The 21,255-nt window shown below is 38.6% G+C and overlaps 1 protein-coding gene across 6 annotated transcripts in view; it reads right to left on the bottom strand.

Moving 5' to 3' along the window:
- The window catches only part of TMEM116 (transmembrane protein 116), a 181,490-nt gene that overhangs the window by 122,218 nt on the left and 38,017 nt on the right, over window positions 1-21,255 (bottom strand). For 5 of the 6 annotated variants that reach the window (XM_035724019.1, XM_035724020.1, XM_027575601.2 and 2 more), the window contains exons 5-7: window positions 4,601-4,705; window positions 1,498-1,547; window positions 347-430 (exon numbers count right to left, since the gene is read on the bottom strand). In XM_035724019.1, the coding sequence (XP_035579912.1) occupies window positions 347-430; window positions 1,498-1,547; window positions 4,601-4,705 (239 nt within the window). The remainder of the gene's footprint in view (window positions 1-346; window positions 431-1,497; window positions 1,548-4,600; window positions 4,706-21,255) is intronic. The other variant, XM_027575603.2, reaches the window with a different exon arrangement.

The following is a 21,255-nucleotide window of genomic DNA, read 5'->3' on the forward strand; positions in this document are numbered from 1 at the left end:
GGAAGAGAATCAATGGACACGACCACTACTACAGATACAAGACTAGAGAGATACCCATTTGGCACAACACAATTTATTAAATATGCAATTTTTCTTATCATTTTGCTAACCCTTGCCCAGAACACCTTATTCCTTCTCATAGATACATTATCTTCCAGTCACTTCGCATTATATTTCTACTTAAGTATTTTTTGCCTTGACTATACCTTTGTTCTATAAACGCTACCAAGGTTCCATAGAACCTTGTTCCAAATACAAGCAACTTGTCCAGAACATATGTAGAAAGTCTTTTCCATATCTTTATATAGAAAAGAAAATGGAAATGATAGACTTGGTCCTTGCTTACCTGTGGCTCTGGCTAAAGTTGTGGAAACATTCACTAACATTGCCCAGACAGAATACAGGTATCATCAACAGTAGAGGTATCAGGCTGGGAGGGGGAAAAAAAACTTATCACCCTAATATTCAGGCATTTTTATGTCTTTCCCCTTCACAAAATACTCTGTTCTTCTCCCAACTCCATCACCCCCGACTCTCCACAAATATATAATTTCTTCAAGAAAAATGGTTCAAAACCCTTACATATACTTCTTGTCCAATTGTTGGGTAAGTGGAGTGGAGAATGCATTTCAAACCTAAATTAATGAACCCTAAAAGAATGTCAGAGAGTCTTTGGGTGTGGGTCAAAGTTAAAGGAAAAAATCTAACAAGGAGTTCTGTGCTAACTTTCTATGACCACCAGGAATAACTTCATTTTCATTAGCCCCTTCCTGGGAGCTTTTTCAAAGCATACGTTTAAATAACCAATTATTTATCCAGCTAAATATAGCCAGCTCCCTGTAAGAGGAAAAGATCCAGAAGTAAAAGTTACAAACTCTGATATGACCACTACGTTAGGTGAGATCTAGATCCTTCTGGGGGTAAACAGTTGTAAGACTCTCACCCTGTGTTATAAAGGTAGATGAGATCTTTATTTTTATTTTTTTTTAAAGATTTTATTTATTCATTAGAGAGAGAGAGCACATGAGAGGAGGGAGGGTCAGAGGGAGAAGCAGACTCCCTGCTGAGCAGGGAGCCCGATGCGGGACTTGATCCAGGGACTCCAGGATCATGACCTGAGCCGAAGGCAGTCGTTTAACAACTGAGCCACCCAGGCGCCCGGTAGATGAGATCTTAAAAGCCATCTGTTATAACTCTTTATGACATAAAAAGGAATTAGAAGTCCAAAGACTTAAAGAGAAATATTTGTTGAAGGTCACATAGAGTTAATGGCAGAGTTAAGGTTAAAATCCAAATCTGTAACTGCCTGTCTATTCTATCTGGGAATATGGTTCCAGTGATCATGTGTTTGTTGCTTCCAACTCAGGAAGGCTCTGTGAGGACCTAGGAGTAACAGACTCAATGGAAATGAAGGGCACTGTCCTCCTATTTGTTCTCACCTAGACCACAGAATAATGAGAGTTTACGCCTTGCTAGAAAGGAAAGCAAAAACCTTACCTTGACAAAATGATGGCTATTTGACCAACGTGACAAGTATAATCTATGACCTGTGAAAAGAATAAATGTGAGTAAACTCTTAGAATATTGCCAATCATAATATAATAAATATCAGGTCATCACTTAGCACTTGAACAAACAAAAATTCCCAAGAGCCACCTTGCTTCTGTCAAGCAATATTTGCTCCAAAATTCAATCAAACAGATAGTTCCTTAGCATTGGAGGCAAGAGAATTTTATCTGTATTACTATATTCTAAAAAGTACAACAGCCACAAGGAGAGCCTGTGGGAAGTAGCTTAATATAAGACTTGGATACCACAACAAATTCTCTTAGGAAGAAAGGTAAACACAAAATCATACAGTACTCCTCCATCTTCTAATAATAGTTCAATCCTATTCTCTTTTAGATCCAGGGAAGTATGGACTTTTCAGACCTTATGGGTGGAGCAGAAGTCTATGTATAAGATGACCAGCAGAAAGCTTAATAGGCCAGGATTAGCATAAGGGAGGAGGGTCAAATAAGCCCTTTGGATATAACATCTATTAGACTCTAGAAGAAAGAACATTCCAAAAACCCCTAGTTGTGTTAGACACTGAAAAATAATTTACAGAAGAATGTTATCTACCCACTGGAAGTTTATGGTAAAAGACTTTGAATAGAACATCTTAAAGTGAAGATAGAATAGAAAACAGCTTTTTTCTGTTCTGAGGTAAGAAATCATATTATATTCTAGACTGGCATTGTTAAAAATCAATAAGCATTAAGTGAGCAGTTAATCAATAATCAGAGATGGGTAACCAATTTGCCCTAAAAACTATGGATCAGGAATAGTAAATGATTTCAAGTAAGACAGCCATTGTTGACTTTAAGCAAAATGGGAAATAAGCAAAATCAGTCTTTGGTGACCTCTCCCACCTGTTCTCTTCTTCTTATTCTATCCTCCATCCATCAGGCTAACTTGTGTTTAATTTTTGTACTTACCTTACTGTCAATGAATCTCTGATTTAAAAAAAAACTGATAATAGTACCATTTATTCATTCAACAAATTTTTATTGAGTTTCATCATGTGTATGATAATATACCACTTTCATTAGGTCTAGAACTGATCTGTAGGCTCTAGAGAAAGGTATGTGGGGAAGTTTTCCAGATTCATTTCTTGAAATTCATTCATTCACTCATTCATGCTCTTAAACAAAAAATCCCCTTCAAAAAAAACACAACAAGGGGTGTCTGGGTGGCTCAGTTGTTAGGCGTCTGCCTTCAGCTCAGGTCATGATCCCAGGGTCCTGGGATCGAGCCCTGCATCAGGCTCCCTGCTCGGCGGGAAGCCTGCTTTCCCCTCTCCCACTCCCCCTGCTTCTGTTCCCTCTCTCGCTGTGTCTCTCTCTGTCAAATGAATAAATAAAAAAATCTTTAAAAACAAAACAAAACAAAAAACAAAATAAAAAAAACACAACGGGGTGCCTGGTTGGCTCAGTCAGTGAAGTGTGCAACTCTTGACTTCGGGGTTGCAGGTTCAAGCCCCATGTTGGGTACACAGATTACTTAAAGATAAAATCTTTAAAAAAAAATAACAGAATGGATACTATAGAAATAAGAAAACTGGAATATTTAGTAAGATTTATATAATAAGATTAAAATATATAATGACAGCCAAAGAAATGAAAATTGCTAACATCATAAAAATGGGTTTTTTTTAATGATTTTATTTATTTGAGAGAGAGTGAGAGAGAGCACGAGCAGGGGAAAGGGGCAGAGGGAGAAGCAGACTCCTTGCTGAGCAGGGAGCCTGATGCGGAACTTGATCCCAGGACCCCGGGTTCATGACCTGAGCCAAAGGCAGACACTTAACTGACTGAGCCACCCAGGCGCCCCTAAAAATGTTTTCTACCAAGATCACTTAGTGATATACTGAAAGAATCAGGAATAAGAAAATGAGTGTACTATACAATGGAATACTATTCAGCACTAAAAAGGAATGATCATAAATGCTATAATGGATAAACTTCAAAAGTATTATGCCAAATGAAATCAATCAGACACAACAGACTATATATTGGATGATTCCATCTATATGAAATGTCCAGAGAAGGAAAATCTATAGAGTCAGAAATTAGATTAGCAGTTGCCTAGTGCAGGGGGTGGGCAGGAAATTAACAATAAATGGGCATGAAGACTAGGGCGAAGAAAATATTCTAGAACTGATTTATGATATTATTTTACAAGCTAGTAAAAGTCTCCTTTAAAAACCACTGAACTGTAACTTAAAATAAATAAATTATGTGATATGTAAAATATGCATACACAACAAAAAAAATCCAGATGTACTTAGTGTTCTCCTCTCTTTTATAAATGTAATACTAGACAGTGCCCCAAACTCTCTTTGAACCAAAGAAGGGGAAACAACTACTCCCTGGATCCATCTTGTTTTCTGATTACCACACATGAACCCCTCTGCCCTTCAGCAAACCAGTATCTGTTATCTGCACATACTGAATAAATACAGCAGAGCAAAACAGACATTCTCCTTTTCCAAAACCTGTAGCTCAAATTCCATGTGAGCAAACTGAGCACCTTCCCTGACTCTAGCCAAGATCTTATTCTTTACTCTAGCAATAATGATGGATTGGCATGGAGCTAAGAAGGATGGAACCAGGCAGTAAGGATAGTACTGTAAATAATGTTTCCTATAATCAAAACCATTTCATTTTTTTTTAAAGATTTTATTTATTTTTTAACAGAGAGAGAGACAGCAAGGGAGGGAACACAAGCAGGGCGAGTGGGAAAGGGAGAAGCAGGCTTCCCGCCGAGCAGAGAGCCCGCTGTGGGACTCGATCCCAGGACCCCGGGATCATGACCTGAGCTGAAGGCAGACGCTTAACAACTGAGCCACTCAGGCGCCTCCTTTTTATTTTTTTGATGGCAAGAGAGAAGAGGAAATCTTTTCAACAGAATGGAAACAATCATGAGAACATGATTGTTCTTTTATTAACCTCCATGAATTCACCTACCCAGTGCTGAATGCTTACACTGTTTATCAAGGACATATAGATTTGTTTTAGCATACTGTTCTTAACTATTAGCTCTGAATAAAACTTACCAGTGGAAATGTGCTCTGTCCACTCTGGTTGTGTCTCATCCTCAGCTCTTTGTACAGATACCAGATGTAATTGACGGTGTAAAGAAATGAGGAAATGTAGAATATCTAGGTGAGAATCAAAAAAACTCATAACTGTCCCACTCTGACTTCTTTCAATTTATTACATTATTTTCTGCTATAAGAATCCTACCTAATGGTCTATTAGTACCTTACTGCCTAATATCCATAACATGCTAAACTGGGCCATGTCCGGGAATTCTACCTAGCCCTACCTATTATATGTCTTGGATTCCTTATTTTATCCTTTTGACTATTTAGAGGAACCATAGCATTAGCCACCTCCTCTCACCCAGCTATTCTACTTTTATGAAGACATCCTAAAGTATTTTTCTATTTTATTTTTTAATTGGAAAGAACATAAGGATTTCCATTTCAAATAATGATAGCTTAGGCTATTTCAACCAAATTTCCCATTTAAAAAAAATTAAACATGCTGGATGAAATATTTTTTAAATCCTTAAAAGCATCAAAGAACTGACAAGATAGCAAGGAATCAGCAGGACAAAATCTCAGAGAAAAAAATTTCTGCTTCCATCTTTGATAAAATAATAGAAACAGAATTTGCCCTTCAGCCTTAAAAACTAAAAATTGGGAAAATATCAAACAACTGGTTTTCAAATATTAGGTAATAATCAGTGCAGAACAGTAATCCCTGAAAGAAGAAAAACAAGCAAATGTCCCATCTCATTGGCAGGAAGAAGTGAGTGCAGTGACGGGAAATCCAAACAGATAGGCTGTCTTGATGAGTGAGGAGACAGAGTTCAGAGTTTGGAAAGGCCAAAGAGTTGCAATACATGAAGCAGATTATCTGAGAAGAGGTAGCCACACAGATATAGTGCTCTGGAGATTTGCAGGGGTACCCTCGAGTCCTTGATTAAGTATTGATCTATGCATGTGAGACAGAAAACCATGAAGACTGGAAACAGAACAACCAGAGAGGAATAGGTGAAACAATCTCCGAAGCAATAGTTTGTGTTTCCATCAACCAGAGTGGAAAGACTTCCTAACATACAGGCAGGAAATGAAGGTCCTACAGAATAATAAGGTAGAATCATAAGAAGAGTATTGCCTCACTAATGGGACGAAATTAGCTCTACATGGAACACTGCCCAAATGAAAGTTTAAAAGCAAGACTTAGAAAAATAAGCAAGCCTTGAAAGGATCAGATAGATTCAGTTAGTGACATCCAAGACAAAATCAAATTTAAAGGAATATACATACATATATAAAGGAATATATATATATATATAAAGTATGTATATATAAATCTAATAACCAATAATGTAAACTCTGCAATGTCTGGCATCTAATAAAATCTTATAAATCTTGGTTGGCTGTGAGCTCCGCTGAGGAGTCAGAGGTTGGGCAGCTGCTCCAGCAGCTCCCCAGTCGCTCCTGATCCCTGGTCCCTCAGTGGCATGACATGCAGGTGATGCTGAAGTGGCCCATGGAGTTCGCGGTGGTGCTGCTGAGCCCTGGTTCCCCAAAATGGCAGCACCTGCCCCTCTGTCCAGCTCCACATATGATCAGATTATGCGAGAATATGGGACAAGATCAACAAGCCTGAAGCTTTCCTGAAGCCTGTCCTGAAGCTTTCTTGCATATCTGGGTACCAGGTTTTACCTGAAGAGATGGCTGCCATACACTTTTTCTAGCTGGTTTGATAATCACATTTCAGCTCCAACTTTGCATCCTGAGAACATTTAAACATTTCTGTAGGTCCTTTTTAAAATACAACTTGAAAGACCTTAAGACCTTCTGCTTGCCACAAGCGTATCTTTCTTTTCTGCTTATCAGTAAACAGCTGTGACCCATTGTGATAGGTTTTCCAAACAAAATACCTGGAGCAGTTTAGCAAAAGATGTCCTCACTGCCACTCAACAAATAGGAGTTTTCCCAAGCACAATCCTGTAAGAAGTGTGTGTGTGAATGTGTGTGTGTATTTTATTTTATTTTATTTTATTTTTTAAAGATTTTATTTATTTATTTGAGAGAGAGAGAGAATGAGAGATAGAAAGCACGAGAGAGAAGAGGGTCAGAGGGAGAAGCAGACTCCCTGCTGAGCAGGAAGTCCGATGTGGGACTCGATCCCGGGACTCCAGGATCATGACCTGAGCCGAAGGCAGTCGCTTAACCAACTGAGCCACCCAGGCGCCCGTATGTGTGTATTTTAAAATATTATTTGCATTGTGCAAATTTTTTTGATCTTGGGGATTTTGGCTGAAGATCATTAATGTTTTGTGACCGTATAAGTTATAACGGTGGATTGTTTTATGTGTAGGTATTACACATAAATATAATACACATAAATATATGACACATATTAAATACATGGACTATTTCAAGGCACAGAGTATGAATCATAAGTTAGAATGACAAAGATGTGATTATGGTGACATAAAAACTGTCTGTTGTCCTAGGTCTACAAATGCTTGATGAGGAATTAGGACAAACTGGAGATGGGTTAACACATGGACTCTGCCCAGTCATGTTGAAAAATACTTTGAGTCCAAGCCTTAAAATAGCCATGTGGAGTCTGTGCTCACCTCATTCACACAGAGAGCTCCCTGGACAGTGAACCTCTAAAAAGAAAAAGTTCCCCTCAGAGCAGGAGCAAAACACAGGTGAGCATGGGGCAGTGGCACTGCTACTTGGAAGGAGCCATTTCACCCCTATATCTGTTATCAAAAAACTGAATTTGGATCCTTTGGTCAAGTTCCCCCAAATTCTTTTTAAGAACTGTTTGAGCTTTGTTATTGCAAACCCTCTTCCAAAACTTACAGACTGTTCATCACCTTGTTTCCAAGGCTGAGGAACAGAAAGTAGCCTCTGTTTTGAGGAGGTGGAAGTATACAATTTTTACTGTTACTTGTTTAGAACCACATTTTACAAAATGCCTTGTTTCCTTTATTATTGTTTCTGGAAAAGAAAGTTTTATTAAAATTGTTTTAGTTTGATTATAAAATAGTTTTATTAATTAGGGCTTATTTTGAAAAATTCTGAGTTCAATTCAAATGTATCCCTGTCCTTTCTCTCTCTCTTTTTTTAAGACTTTATTTGACACAGAGAGAGAGTGAGAGAGAGAGAGAGAGCACAAGCAGGGGGAGTGGCAGGCAGGCAGAGAGAGAGGGAGAAGCAGGCTCGCTGAGCCTGGAGGCCCCTGCGGGGCTCAATCCCAGGACCCTGAGATCATGACCTGAGCCAAAGGCAGCCGCTTAACAGACTGAGCCACCCAGGTGCCCCTCCCTGTACCTTTTAAAGTAAGGTAATAATCAGAGATAGTTGTTTGGATCAGATGGCTTAGAGAAATTTCTGGAATGTTCATATTCTAAGATTCCTTATTAATGAATGTCTGACTTAAATCTAACCAAAATCTGCAACATTATGCTTGGTAAGTTTTCATTATATAGTGTTAACAAGCTTACTTATGAACAAATAAAATATTTCAGCTATTTGTTTACCTTGCCTTTTTAAAAGATTTTATTTCTTTTTTGGGACGCCTCTTCCCTGGCTTGTACTATTTCTCTCTCTCTCTCTCTCTCTCACTATCTCTCTCTAATAATTTAAAAAATTTTTTTAAAGATTTTTTTTAAAGATTTTATTTATTTGAGAGAGAGAGAACAAGCAGGTGGGAGGGGCAGAGGAAGAGGGAGAAGCAGATCCTCCACTAAGCAAGGAGCCTGACACGGGGCTCGATCCCAAGACCCAAGGATCATGACCCGAGCTGAAGACAGACACTTAAGTGATTGAACCACCCAGGCACCCCAAGATTTTATTTATTTATTTGAGAGAGACAGAGCATGAGCAGGGCAAGGGACAGAGGGAGAAGCAGACTCCCCACTAAGCGCAGAGCTCCATGCCAGCAGAGCTTGATCCCAGGACCCTAAGATCATGACCTGAGCCAAAATCATCTGCTTAACCAACTGAGCCACCCAGATACCCCTTACCTTGCCTTCTAAAAAAAATATTATAAATATACAATGAAGCAGGAAAATATGGCCCATGCCCGAGAAAAATTAATCAATGGAAATGGGACTCAGAAATAACATCATAAAAATCAGTAGACAAAGATGTTAACAAAATTATAACAAATATACTCCAGGGGCGCCTGGGTGGCTCAGTCGTTAAGCGTCTGCCTTTGGCTCGGGTCATGATCCCAGGGTCCTGGGATCGAGCCCCGCATTGGGCTCCCTGCTCTGCGGGAAGCCTGCTTCTCCCTCTCCCATTCCCCCTGCTTGTGTTCCCTCTCTCGCTGTATCTCTCTCTCTCTGTCAAATAAATAAATAAAATCTTTAAAAACAAAAACAAAAAAACAAATATACTCCATAATGTCCAAGAAGGTAGAGGAAAATAGACAAGTAGAGATATGGAAGATATAAAAAAGACCCAAACTGAAATTCTACAGATGAAAAATACATGAAATTAAAATATGACAAAATAGAAACTGCAAAAGAAAAGATTAGTAAACTTAAAAATATCGAAACAGAAAATATCTGAAATGAAACAGAGAAAAAAGACTTTTAAAAAATGAGCAGGGGCACCTGGGTGGCACAGTCAGTTAAGCGTCCAACTCGATTTCAGCTCAGGTCGTGATCTCAGGGTTGTAAGATTGAGCCCCACAACTGGCTCTGTACTCAGTGCAGAGTCTGCTTGGGTTTCTCTCTCCCTCTTCTTCTGTTCCCCTCCATCTCTTCAAATAAATAAATCTTTAAGATTTATTTTAAGAAAAAATGCGCAAACCCTCAGTGAGACAATATCAAGAAGGCTAATGCCCATGGAACTGAATTCCAGAAGGAGTAGAGAAGCAGGAAGAAGCAAAATATATTTGAAGAAATAACCAAATTTTTTTCAAATTTAATGAAAATAGAAAGCACAAGAAACATGGGGATAAAAAAACACACCAAGGCACATCCTAATCAAATTACTGAAAATCAGTGATAAACAGCAAACAACAAAAGCATTCAGGGTAAAAAGCCATATTATGTACACAGGAACAAAGATTAGAATGACATTACACTTCTTTTTTTGTTTGTTTGTTTGATCAAAGGGCATATACATTTATTATCTGATAGTACCAAACTGCCATCCTTACTCTATTGTGTCAATTTACATTTCTCAGCCAACAGTGTGAAAGAGTTTCTGCTCTTCCACACCTTTGTCATCCCTAACATATTTTCAAACTCTGGTCTGTGCCAATCTGCTAAATGAAAAACAGTTGCACTCCTAGTTTTAACTGGTATTTTGTTTGGTACATAGGGCTGGGTATCCTTTTGCATGTTTGAAATCCATTTTGTTTCTTTTCTGTGAATTGTATTCTTTGCAAACAAGTTATTGGCCTACTCCTAATTGATTTTGAAAGCTCTTTATATATTAAGGAAGCTAGACTTTCATTTTCACATAGATTATAAGTTGTTTTTCCTGGTTTGTCTTTGCATATTAAGTTTTTTTGAAAATTTTTTTTGACATCACACTTCTTACAAGAAGTAATACAATCCAGAAAACATAGACACAACATCTTTAAAATAACTGAAATGGGGAAAAAAAAATCCGTCAACCTAGGGACTCCTGGGTGGCTCAGTCAGTTATGCATCTGCCTTCCAGGTCATGATCCCCAGAGTCCTGGGATCAAGCCCTGCGTCAAGCTCCTTGTTTAGTGGGGAGTCTGCTTCTCCCTCTGCCTCTGCCCCTCCCCCTGCTTGTGTTCTCTCTCTCTCTGTCAAAATAAATAAATAAAATCTTTAAAACAAACCTGTCAACCTAGAATTCTATACATAGAAAAAATACCTTTCAAAAACAAGGACAAAAAGTAAGGACTTTTGCAGGCAAACAAAAGCTGAGAGAATACACTGAAGCAGACCATTGCTATAAGAAGTGTTAAAGGAAATCATTCAGGAAAAAACATGTGATAACAGATAGAAATTTGAATCTACACAAAGAAATTAAGAGTACCAAAAATGGGAACAGTTGGATGTTTCCTTAAATAATTAAATATAGAATTAACCATATGATTCAGCAATTCCACTCCTAGGTACACACCTCGAAGAACTGAAAACAAATACTCAAACAACTACATGTATATCTATGCTCATAAAAGCACTGAGAATAGCCAAAAAGTAGAAACAGTCCAAAGGTCCATAAAAATATGAATGAATAAACAGATTGTGACATATACATACAATATTATTCAGCCATAAACAGGAATGAAGTACTGGTACATGCTACATGGATTACCCTTCAAAACATTATGCTAAGTGAAAAAAAAAACAGTTACAAAGGCCACATTTTTTAATGATTCTATTAATATAAAGCATCCAGAATAGATATAGCCATAGCAACTTAACTCAGATCAGTGGTTTCCAGGTAGGGAAATGGAGAGAAACTGCTTAATGAGAAAGGGGTTTTTACTTTGGAGTGACAGAAATGTTTTGGAACTAGATAGAGATGGGGGTTGCACAACATTGTGAATGTACTAACTACCACTACACTGTTCACTTTAAAGTGATCAATTTTATCTTTTTTAAAAAGATTTTATTTATTTGACAGAGAGAGACACAGCAAAGAGAGGGAACACAAGCAGGGGGAGTGGGGGAGGGAGAAGCAGGGTTCCTGCAGAGCAGGGAGCCCGATGTGGGGCTCGATCCCAGGACTCTGGGATCATGACCTAAGTCAAAGGCAGACACTTAATGACTGAGCCACCCAGGCGCCCCATGATCAATTTTATCTTATGTGAATTGCATCTTAACAAATTTTTTTTCTTTTTCAAGTTTTTATTTAAATTCCAGTTAGTTAGCATGCAATGTAATGTTAGTTTCAGGTGCAGAATTTAGCGATTCATCACTTACATACAACACATTTGTGCTCATCACAAATGCCCTCTTTAATACCCATCACCCATTTAACCCATTCCCCTGCCCACCTCCCCTCCAGCACTCCAGTTTGTTCTCTATAGTTAAGAGTCTGTTTTCTGGTTTACCTCTCTTTTCTCCACTCTATTCTCATCTGTTTTGTTTCTCAATAAATTGTTTTAAAGTTTTTTTCAGCATCAGAGGATCCCAATGAAGATGGTAGAATAGGAGGATCCTGAGCTCACCTCCCACTGACATACCAAGGCTACTACTACATATAAAGCAACTCTTAGAACAATCTGAAGATTAGTAGAACAGCTCTTCCACACCTAAATATAAAAAGAAAAAAACACGTCAAGAAGGGTAGGAGAGAGAGACACAGACTGATCAGGATCCAGACTCAGCACAGTGACCCACAGCAGGAAGGATATCACAGGCATGGAAGTCCTCCCTGAAGAGCAAGGGGTTCAATTTCTACATTGGGCACCCCCTGCCCTGGGGACTTGCACCAGGAAGATGAGCCCCCATAACACCTGGCTTTGAAAATCAGTGGGGCTTACCTCCAGAAGAGATAGAGGGATACAGGAAACTGAGACTCCACTCTTAAAGAGCCCATGCACAAATTCAGTCACACTGAGACCCAGCACACAGGCAGCAGTTTTAAAAGCACCCAGGCCATATATGAAGGAGGCTTATTTACTAATTTTAGGGCATGTGATGGAAGGGCAGGTATCTATAGGAACTTTCTCCAGGAATGGAAATGCTGGTGAATGCCATTATTCTTGCCCTCCTTCTGCCTAGCTGGCCCAACTCTGGTGGGTACCCATTCTGACACTCTCCATCTACCTTTCAAGCCTGCTAACCCTACCCCAAAATTATCCTATGCCTTGCTCAACCCACCTGCCCCAGCAGGTACCCCTTTCAAAGCAGCTCCTATGGGGGATGGGACAGGCTCCACCTACCAGTGCACCAACAGCTGTGGCTGGGCCCTGAAGGCAGCCATACCCAGGACTAGCCCCAATTACCAGCACCACCATAGCAGCCATACCCAGGCCTCTAAGCCAGTTGTGCCAGGGGCCAGTTCTGCACACCAGTGCACTCAGAACAGTCATGGCCCAGCCACAATAGGAGGGCAGATACAGCCTATACAGAAGACATCCCTGGAGCACCTGCTTCTGGTGACCAGGAAGGAATGTGTTTCTGGGCCCCATAGGATGAACTCTACATAAGGCCACTCCATCAAGACCAGGAGGCACAGTTTGCCTACGTAAGACATAGAAACAAACACAGAGAACCATGCAAAATGAGGAGACAGGGGAATATGTTCCAAATGAAAGAATGAGACAACACCACAGCAAAGGAACTAAATGAAATGGAAATAAGCACTCCACATAACAGAGCTCAAAGTAATGGTCGTTATGATGCTCACTGAACTTGGGGGGAATGAATGACACAGTGATAATTTCAAAAGAATATAAAAAATATAAAAAAGAACCAATCAGAGCTGAAAAATACAACTACTGAAATGAAAACTATACTAGAAGGAATCAACAGAGGATTAGAAAATGCAGAATGTATCAACAATCTGAAAGAGGGTAGCAGAAATCATCCTAGCTGAACAACAAAAAGAAAAAAGAGCAAGAAAAATGAGGATAGTTTTTTTATTTTTTTATTTTTATTTTTTTAAAGATTTTATTTATTTATTTGACAGAGAGAGACACAGTGAGAGAGGGAACACAAGCAGGGGGAGTGGGAGAGGGAGAAGCAGGCTTCCCGCTGAGCAGGGAGCCCGCTGTGGGACTCAATCCCAGGACCCTGGGATCATGACCTGAGCTGAAGGCAGACGCTTAACGACTGAGCCACCCAGGTGCCCAAGGAGGATAGTTTTTTTAAATAAAAAAAAAGAAAAGAAAAATGAGGATAGTTTAAGGGACCTCTGGGCAACATTGAGTGTACAAACATTCACATTATAGTGCTCTCAGAAGAGAGAAAGGGGCAGAAAAAATATTTAAAGAAATAATTGCTGAAAACTTCCCTCACCTGAGGAAGGAAACAAACATCCAAGTCCAGAAAGTAAAAAAGAACCCCAAACAAAACGAATCCAAAGAAGTCCACACCAAGACACATAATTTAAATGCCAAAAATTAAAGAGAGAATCTTAAAAGCAGTAAGAGAAAAGCAACTAGTTATATACAAGGGACCATCCATAAGACTATCAGCTGATTTTTCAAGCAAAAACTTTGCAGGCCAGAAAAGAGTGACATGATATATTCCAAGAGCTAAAAGGAAAAAAACCTACGACTAAGAATACTCCATTTAGCAAGATTATCATTCAGAATTGAAAAAGAGATAATTTCAAAAACAAAAGTTAAAGGAGTTCATCACCATTAAACAAACCTTTCAAGAAAAGTTAAAGGACCTTCTTAGAGCGGAAAGAAGAGGCCATAACTGGAAGTAAGAAAATTATGAAAGAAAAAAAATCTCACCAGTAACAAATAAATAGTAAAGGTAGTGGATCAACCATTTGCAAACCTAATATGAATGTTAAAATTCTAAAGTAGTAAAATCAACTGTATCTACAATAATTAGTTAAGGGATGCACAAAATAAAATATAAAATATGACATCAAATACGTAAAACAGGGAAGGGGAGTAAAAATATAGTGCTTTTAAAATGTGTTTGAACTTGGGCGCCTGGGTGGCTCAGTCATTAAGCATCTGCCTTCGGCTCGGGTCATGATCCCAGGGTCCTAGGATCGGGCCTCACATCGGGGTCCCTGCTCCGCGGGGAAGCCTGCTTCTCCCTCTCCTACTCGCCCTGCTTGTGTTCCCTCTCTTGCTATGTCTCTGTCAAATAAATAAATAAAATCTTCAAAAAAATGTGTTTGAACTTAAGTGATTATTCACTTAAAACAGACTGCTATATACAGAGGATGTTATATATGAACCTCAAGTTAACCACAAACCAAAACCCTATAATAGATACATAGAAAATATATAGAAAGGAATCCAAACATAACACTAAAGAAAGCAATCAAATCACAAAGGAAGAAAGCAAGAGAAGAAGAAAAGAATGAAGAACCATAAAAATATATGTAGGGGCACATGGGTGGGTCAGTCAGTTGAGCATCAGACTCTTGGTTTCTGTTCAGGTCATGATCTTAGGGTCATAGGACTGAGCCCCACATTGGGCTCTGTGCTTAGCATGACATCGGCTTGAGATTCTCTCTCTCCCTCTGCCCCTCCCTCCACTTGCTCTAAAATAAATAAATAAAATCTTTAAAATATACATATATTTAGGGATACCTAAATATATAAAGCAAATATTAACAGATCTTAAAGGAGAAATAAAGAGCAATATCAATAATAATAGGGGACTTCAATACCTCGCTTTCAACAATGGAGAGATCATCCAGAGGATCAATAAGGTAACACTGGACTTGAATTACACTTTAGACCAAATGGACCTAACAGACATATATATAACATTCTATTCAACAGTAGAGAATATACATCCTTTTCAAATGCACTTGGAATATTCTCCAGAATGATAATATATTAGGTCACAAAACAAGTCTTAACAAATTTAAGAAGACTGAAATCATATCAAGCATCTTTTCCAATCATAATGATATGAAACTAGAAATCAATAACAAGAGGGAAACTGTAAAATCCCCAAATACATGGAAACTAAACAATACACTCCTGAACAACCAATGCCTCAAAGAAGAAATCAAAAGAAAAAAATTTTTAAAGATTTTATTTATTTGTCAGAGAGAGAGAGAGGCAGGCAGAGGGACAAGCAGAGTCCCTGCTGAGCAAGGAGCCCAATGTGGGACTCGATCCCAGGACCGGGGATCATGACCTGAGCCGAAGGCAGACAGTTAACTGTGCCACCCAAGCACCCCAAGAAAAATTTAAAAATATCTCAAGACAACTGCAAAAAAGAAACACAACATATCAAAACTTAGGGGATGCAGCAAAAATAGTTCTAAGAGGGAAATTTAGAACAATAAATGCTTACATAAAGAAAAAGAAACATCTCAAATAAACAACCTAAGTTTACACCTCTAGGAACTAGAAAAAGAACAAAGTAAGCCCAATAGTAGTAGAAGGAAGGAAACAGGATCAGAGCAGAAATAAATGAAATAGAGGATGAAAAACAACAGAAAGATCAACAAAACCAAGTTTTTCATAAATATAAACAAAACTGACTAACTTTTGGCTAGAATGACTAAGAAAAAGGAGAAAAGATTCAAATAAACGAAATGAAAGGGGAGACATTACACAGGCACCGCATACATTACAGACATTACACAAGCACAGCGTAGGAAATATAGTCAGTAATACTGTAACAGCATTGTATGGTGACAGATGATAGCTATACTTGTGGTGAGCAGAGCATAATGAATAAAGATGTTGAGTCACTATGATGTATGCCTGAAACCAATATAACATTGTGTGTCAACTATAGTAAAATAAAAAAAAAATTTCAATGAGTTTTATCAGCTTTATTGGAAAATAATATGGAAGTTTTAGTAACTATATTATTTGATAAAAATGTGTTAACAGATAATGAACTGGGTACTAGAACAAAAGGATCACTGATCCAATAAAATTTAATTATCATTTTTATTGTCAAAAAAGAAAAAAGGAAAGACATTACAACCAATACCACAGAAATACAAAAGATCCTGAGACTATTATGAACAATTATACACTTACAAATTGAGTAACACAGAAGAAATGGATAAAATCCTAGAAACATACAAATTATCATGACTGAATCATGAAGAAACAGGAACTCTGAACAGACAAATAATGAGTAAGAAGACAAAATCCGTAATTGCCAACCTCCCAAAAAAGAAAATTTTAGGACAATTTGGTTTCACCGGTGAACTCTACTAAACATTTTTTTAAATTTATTTATTTTTTATTATGTTCAATTAGCCAACATACAGTATATCATTAGTTTCTGATGTAGTGTTGTAGTGTTCAGTGATTCATTAGTTGCATATAACAACCAGTGCTCATCACATCACGTGCCCCCCTTAATACCCATCACCCAGTTACTCCATCCTCCCACCCCCCTCCCTTCTGTAACCCTCAGTTTGTTTCCCAGAGTCCAGAGTCTCTCATGGTTTGTCTCCCTCTCTGATTTCTTCACATTCAGTTTTCCCTCCCTTCCCCTATGATCCTCTGCACTATTCCTTATATTCCACATATGAGTGAAACCATATGGTCATTGTCTTTCTCTGCTTGACTTATTTCACTTAGCATAATCCCCTCCAGTTCCATCTATGTCGATGCAAATGATAGGTATTCATCCTTTCTGATGGCTGAGTATATTCCATTGTATATATGAACCACATCTTTATCCATTCTTCTGTTGAAGGACATCTTGGCTCCTTCCACAGTTTGGCTACTGTGGACATTGCTGCTATGAACATCAGGGTGCATGTGCCCCTTCTTTTCACTACATCTGTATTTTTGGGGTAAATACCTAGTAGTGCAATTGCTGGGTTGCAGGGTAGCTCTATTTTTAACTTGAACCTCCACACTGTTTTCCAGAGTGGCTGTACCAGCTTGCATTCCTACCAACAGTGTTAGAGGGTTCCCCTTTCTCACATCCTCACCAACATTTGTTGTTCCCTGTCTTGTTAATTTTAGCCATTCTAACTGCTGTAAGGTGGTATCTTACTGTGGTTTTGATTTGTATTTCCCTGAGGGCTAGCGATTGTGGAGCATTTTTTCATGTGTTTGTTAGCCATTTATATGTCTTCTTTGGAGAAGGGTCTGTTCATGTCTTCTGCCCATTTCTTGACTAGATTATTTGTTTTTTGGGTGTTGAGTTTGTAAGTTCTTTATAGATCTTGGATACCGACCCTCTATCTGATGTCATTTGCAAATATCTTCTCCCATTCCATGGGTTGCCTTTTAGCTTTGTTGACTGTTTCCTTTGCTGTGCAGAAGCTTTTTATCTTGATGAAGTCCCAACAGTTCATTTTTGCTTTTGCTTCCCTTGTCTTTAGAGACATGTCTTCCAAGAAGTTGCTGTGGCCAATGTCGAAGAGGTTACTGCCTGTGTTCTCCCCTAAGAGAAGAATTAATGCCCGACCTTCTCAAATTCTTCCAAAAAAATTACAGAAGATGGAATACTTCCAAGCTCATTTAATGAGGCCTGTACTATCCTGTTCAAAGCTAAACAAAAACACTACAAGAAAAGAAAATTATAGGCCAATATCCCTGAAGAACAGAGGTGCAAAAATCATCAACAAAATGCTAGCAAATAAAATTCAACAGAACATTAAAAGGATCATATACCATTACCCAATGGGATTTATCCCTTGAAGGCAAAGCTGATTCAACATATGCAAAACAATAAATGTGATACACCACTGTTAAGAGTTTACCTAAGCTACTCCATGGCACTGCTACCTTGAGATCCATTTTGTTAAGCCCAGGGCTTGCAGGATCCTTAGACACCAGCCCCCTCAGGCAAGTGCATGCCCTTGATAGCAGTCCAGAGTCACAATAAATATAAGTTCCTGATATGACTTCCCCAACAGCCCTTGTGATCAACAGTACCCCTTGCCTCCCAGGACCAGTATGCTTTATGTGCCTCTTGGATAAAGACCCCCATGGGCTTATGAAAATTCCGCTTCTTTGGTTGAATTGGCTGATCTGGCCCTACCCTGGGAACCCCAACGCATTCCACCCACAGCCGGTAACAAAACAGTGTGCCCCAAATTCTGCCTCTCTCTCTGCACTCTGCCCTTGACCTCCCCACGTGGCCCCTTGAAGAGTGCTGTATACTTCCTCTAGGACCTGCCCTGTGCTCCTCTTAACAAATTTAATTTAACAAAGTCGTAACAAGCACATAAACAGAATGAAGTCTAAAAATCACATGATCATCTGAACTGGAGCATTAAAAGCATTTAAGAAAATTCAACATCTTATCATAATAAAAACTTCTCAACATATTAGATATAAAAGAAATGTACCTCAACACAATAAAGGCCATATATGACAAGCTAACATCATACTCAGTGGTGAAATCTGAAAGCTTTTCCCCTAAAATCAGCAACAAGACAGGATGCTCACTCTTGTCACTTCTATGGGAGTCCTAGCCAGAGCAGTTAGGCAAGAAAAAGAAGTAAAAAGTATCCAAATTGTAAAGGAAGAAGTAAAATTGTCTCTATTTGCAGATGACAAGGTCTTATACACAGAAAATCCTAAGGACTCCATAAAAAACCTAAGGACTCCAAAAAAAAAAACTTTTAGAAGTAAATTCAGTAAAGCTGCAGGATACAAAATCAATCTACAAAAATCATCTGTGTTTCTAAGCACTAACAACAAACTATATGAAAAAGAAATTAAGAAAACAATCTAACTTACAATAGCATCAAAAATAATAAAATATGTAAGAAAAAGTTTAGCCAAGGGGTGCCTGGGTGGCTCAGTTGTTAAGCGTCTGCCTTCGGCTCAGGTCATGATCCCAGGGTCCTGGGATCAAGCCCCGCATCAGGCTCCCTGCTCAGCGGGAAGCCTGCTTCTCCCTCTCCCTCTGCCCCTGCTCGTGTTCCCTCTCTCGCTGTCTCTCTCTCTCTCTGTCAAATAAAAAAAGAAAAAGAAAAAAAAATTTAGCCAAGGAGATGAAAAATCTGTACGCTCAAGACTCTTAAAACACTAATGAAAGAAACTGAAGACACACATAAATGGAAAGATATCCTGTGCCCATGGACTAGAAGAATTAGGATTATTAAAATGTCCATACTAGCCAAAATAATCTACAGGTTCAATCCCTATAAAATTCCAATGACATTTTTTGGAGAAAAATGTAAACACAAAAGACCCTGAATAGCTAAAGCAATCTTGAGCAAGAACAACAAAAATGAATGCATCATACTTCCTGATTTCCTATTATATTACAAAGCTATAGGAAGCAAAATAATATGATACAGTAAGCAAAATAATGCTTATGGCAATTGGTATAATATGGTAGAGTAAGCAAAATAATATAGAATAAAAACAGACATGTAAGAAAAAAAAACCAGAATTGAGAGCCCAGAAATAAACAACCATATAACTAATCTTTGACAAAGGAACCAAGAATAAACAATGGGTAAAGAATAATCTCTTCAATATAGGGTGATGGCAAAACTGGATATTCACATTTTAAAAAAAAGGAATTGGATCCTTATACTATACAGAAAAGTCAACTCAGAATGGATTAAGATTTAAATATATGACCTGAAATTGTAAGCTTCCAAAAGAAAACATAGAGGAAAATGCCTAATTAGTCTTGGCAATGATTTTTTGGATATGACACCAGAAGCACAGGGAAAGGGGAATGGCAGACCCTGGTTCTTTTGGCTTATCTCTACCAGCCTCCAATATATAAGCAAGTTGGCACAAGTGTCATCAGGCCCCAGTATTCTCTGCCTGTTGCATATGAGGCAGAGCCCTTGCTCTATGAATAGGGGGTGAGTAGGAGAAAGAAGTCTCTGTTCCCTTAGCTGTACCTGTCTGAAACAGAGCATAGGGTTGGGAAGGATGATGATGTTGGCAGTCTTCTGCTGCCCCTCCTGGAATGAAACTGTAGCCCTAGACCAGGAGCTGGGTGGGGAGGGAGTTTCCATCTCTTGGCCACACCCACTCACAGTAAAGCACCTGGAGTAGAGCTTTCATCACACGTCTGACAGGAAGAGGAGGCAAACAAGTCATGTCTCAAATGCCATAGATTCTCACTGCTCTATTAAGATTTAATAAAGTTTCTTGAATAAATATTTGTCTATTTGTTTTATATCCATAGGACAATTTCCAGTGACTTTACATGGTTGTTTTCTTATAATTTTCACAGTTAAATAGCTGTTTCACTGGGCAGTAGGTCTTCCGAGCGCTTCACACCACCTTTCCAGAAGTCCTGCCTCTGCAATATATATATATATTTTTAAATCTCTTCTAAACACCCGTTTCCCCTTCCATCTTTTGGGTTTTTTTCATTATTATTTATTGATTTGTTGAAGAAATCAAAAATTTTTTAAAGATTTACTTATTTTTGAGGGGGGCAGAGGGAGAGAGAGCCTCAAGCAGACTCCACACAGAGCATGGAGCCTGATACAGGGCTCAATCCCACAACCCTGAGATCACAACCTGAGCCAAAACCAAGAGTCGGACACTTAACCAACTGCACCACCTAGATGCCCCCAAATCAGTTTTTTATCCTTTAATTTTCCACAGATTCCTCTGTATTCTTCTGATCACACCTCTATGGTATAGTTTATCATATTTTTTGTCTCGGTATTTTCTGTTTATTGATGGTTAGATATATACTACCACCCTAAAAGGTCAAATTCAGGGGTTTTAGAGTCAATGACCAGTAATATTTCATAGGTTGTGGCATGTTCTTCCTTCAAGAAACACATAGCATCAAATAGCCTGTCTTTTTATAATATAAGCAGCTGTCAGTGTTCAATACTTATATCTATTAGTTCACTTAGGGATCATTACTATTATTTTTGAAAAGATTTTATTATTTATTTATTTGGGAGAGAGAAACAGATAGTGACAGAGACAGCGAGAGAGAGCACAAGCAGGGAGGAGAGACAGAAGCAGGCTCCAGCTCAGCAGGGAGCCCAACATGGGGCTCGATCCCAGGACTCTGGGATCATGACCTGAGGCACTGAGGCACCCCGGGATCATGCTAAATCTACTCTGCCTGTGCTCTAGAAATGAAAAAAAAAAAAAA

Source organism: Zalophus californianus, chromosome 14 (genome assembly GCF_009762305.2).
Source record: "Zalophus californianus isolate mZalCal1 chromosome 14, mZalCal1.pri.v2, whole genome shotgun sequence".
Lineage (NCBI taxonomy): Eukaryota > Metazoa > Chordata > Mammalia > Carnivora > Otariidae > Zalophus > Zalophus californianus.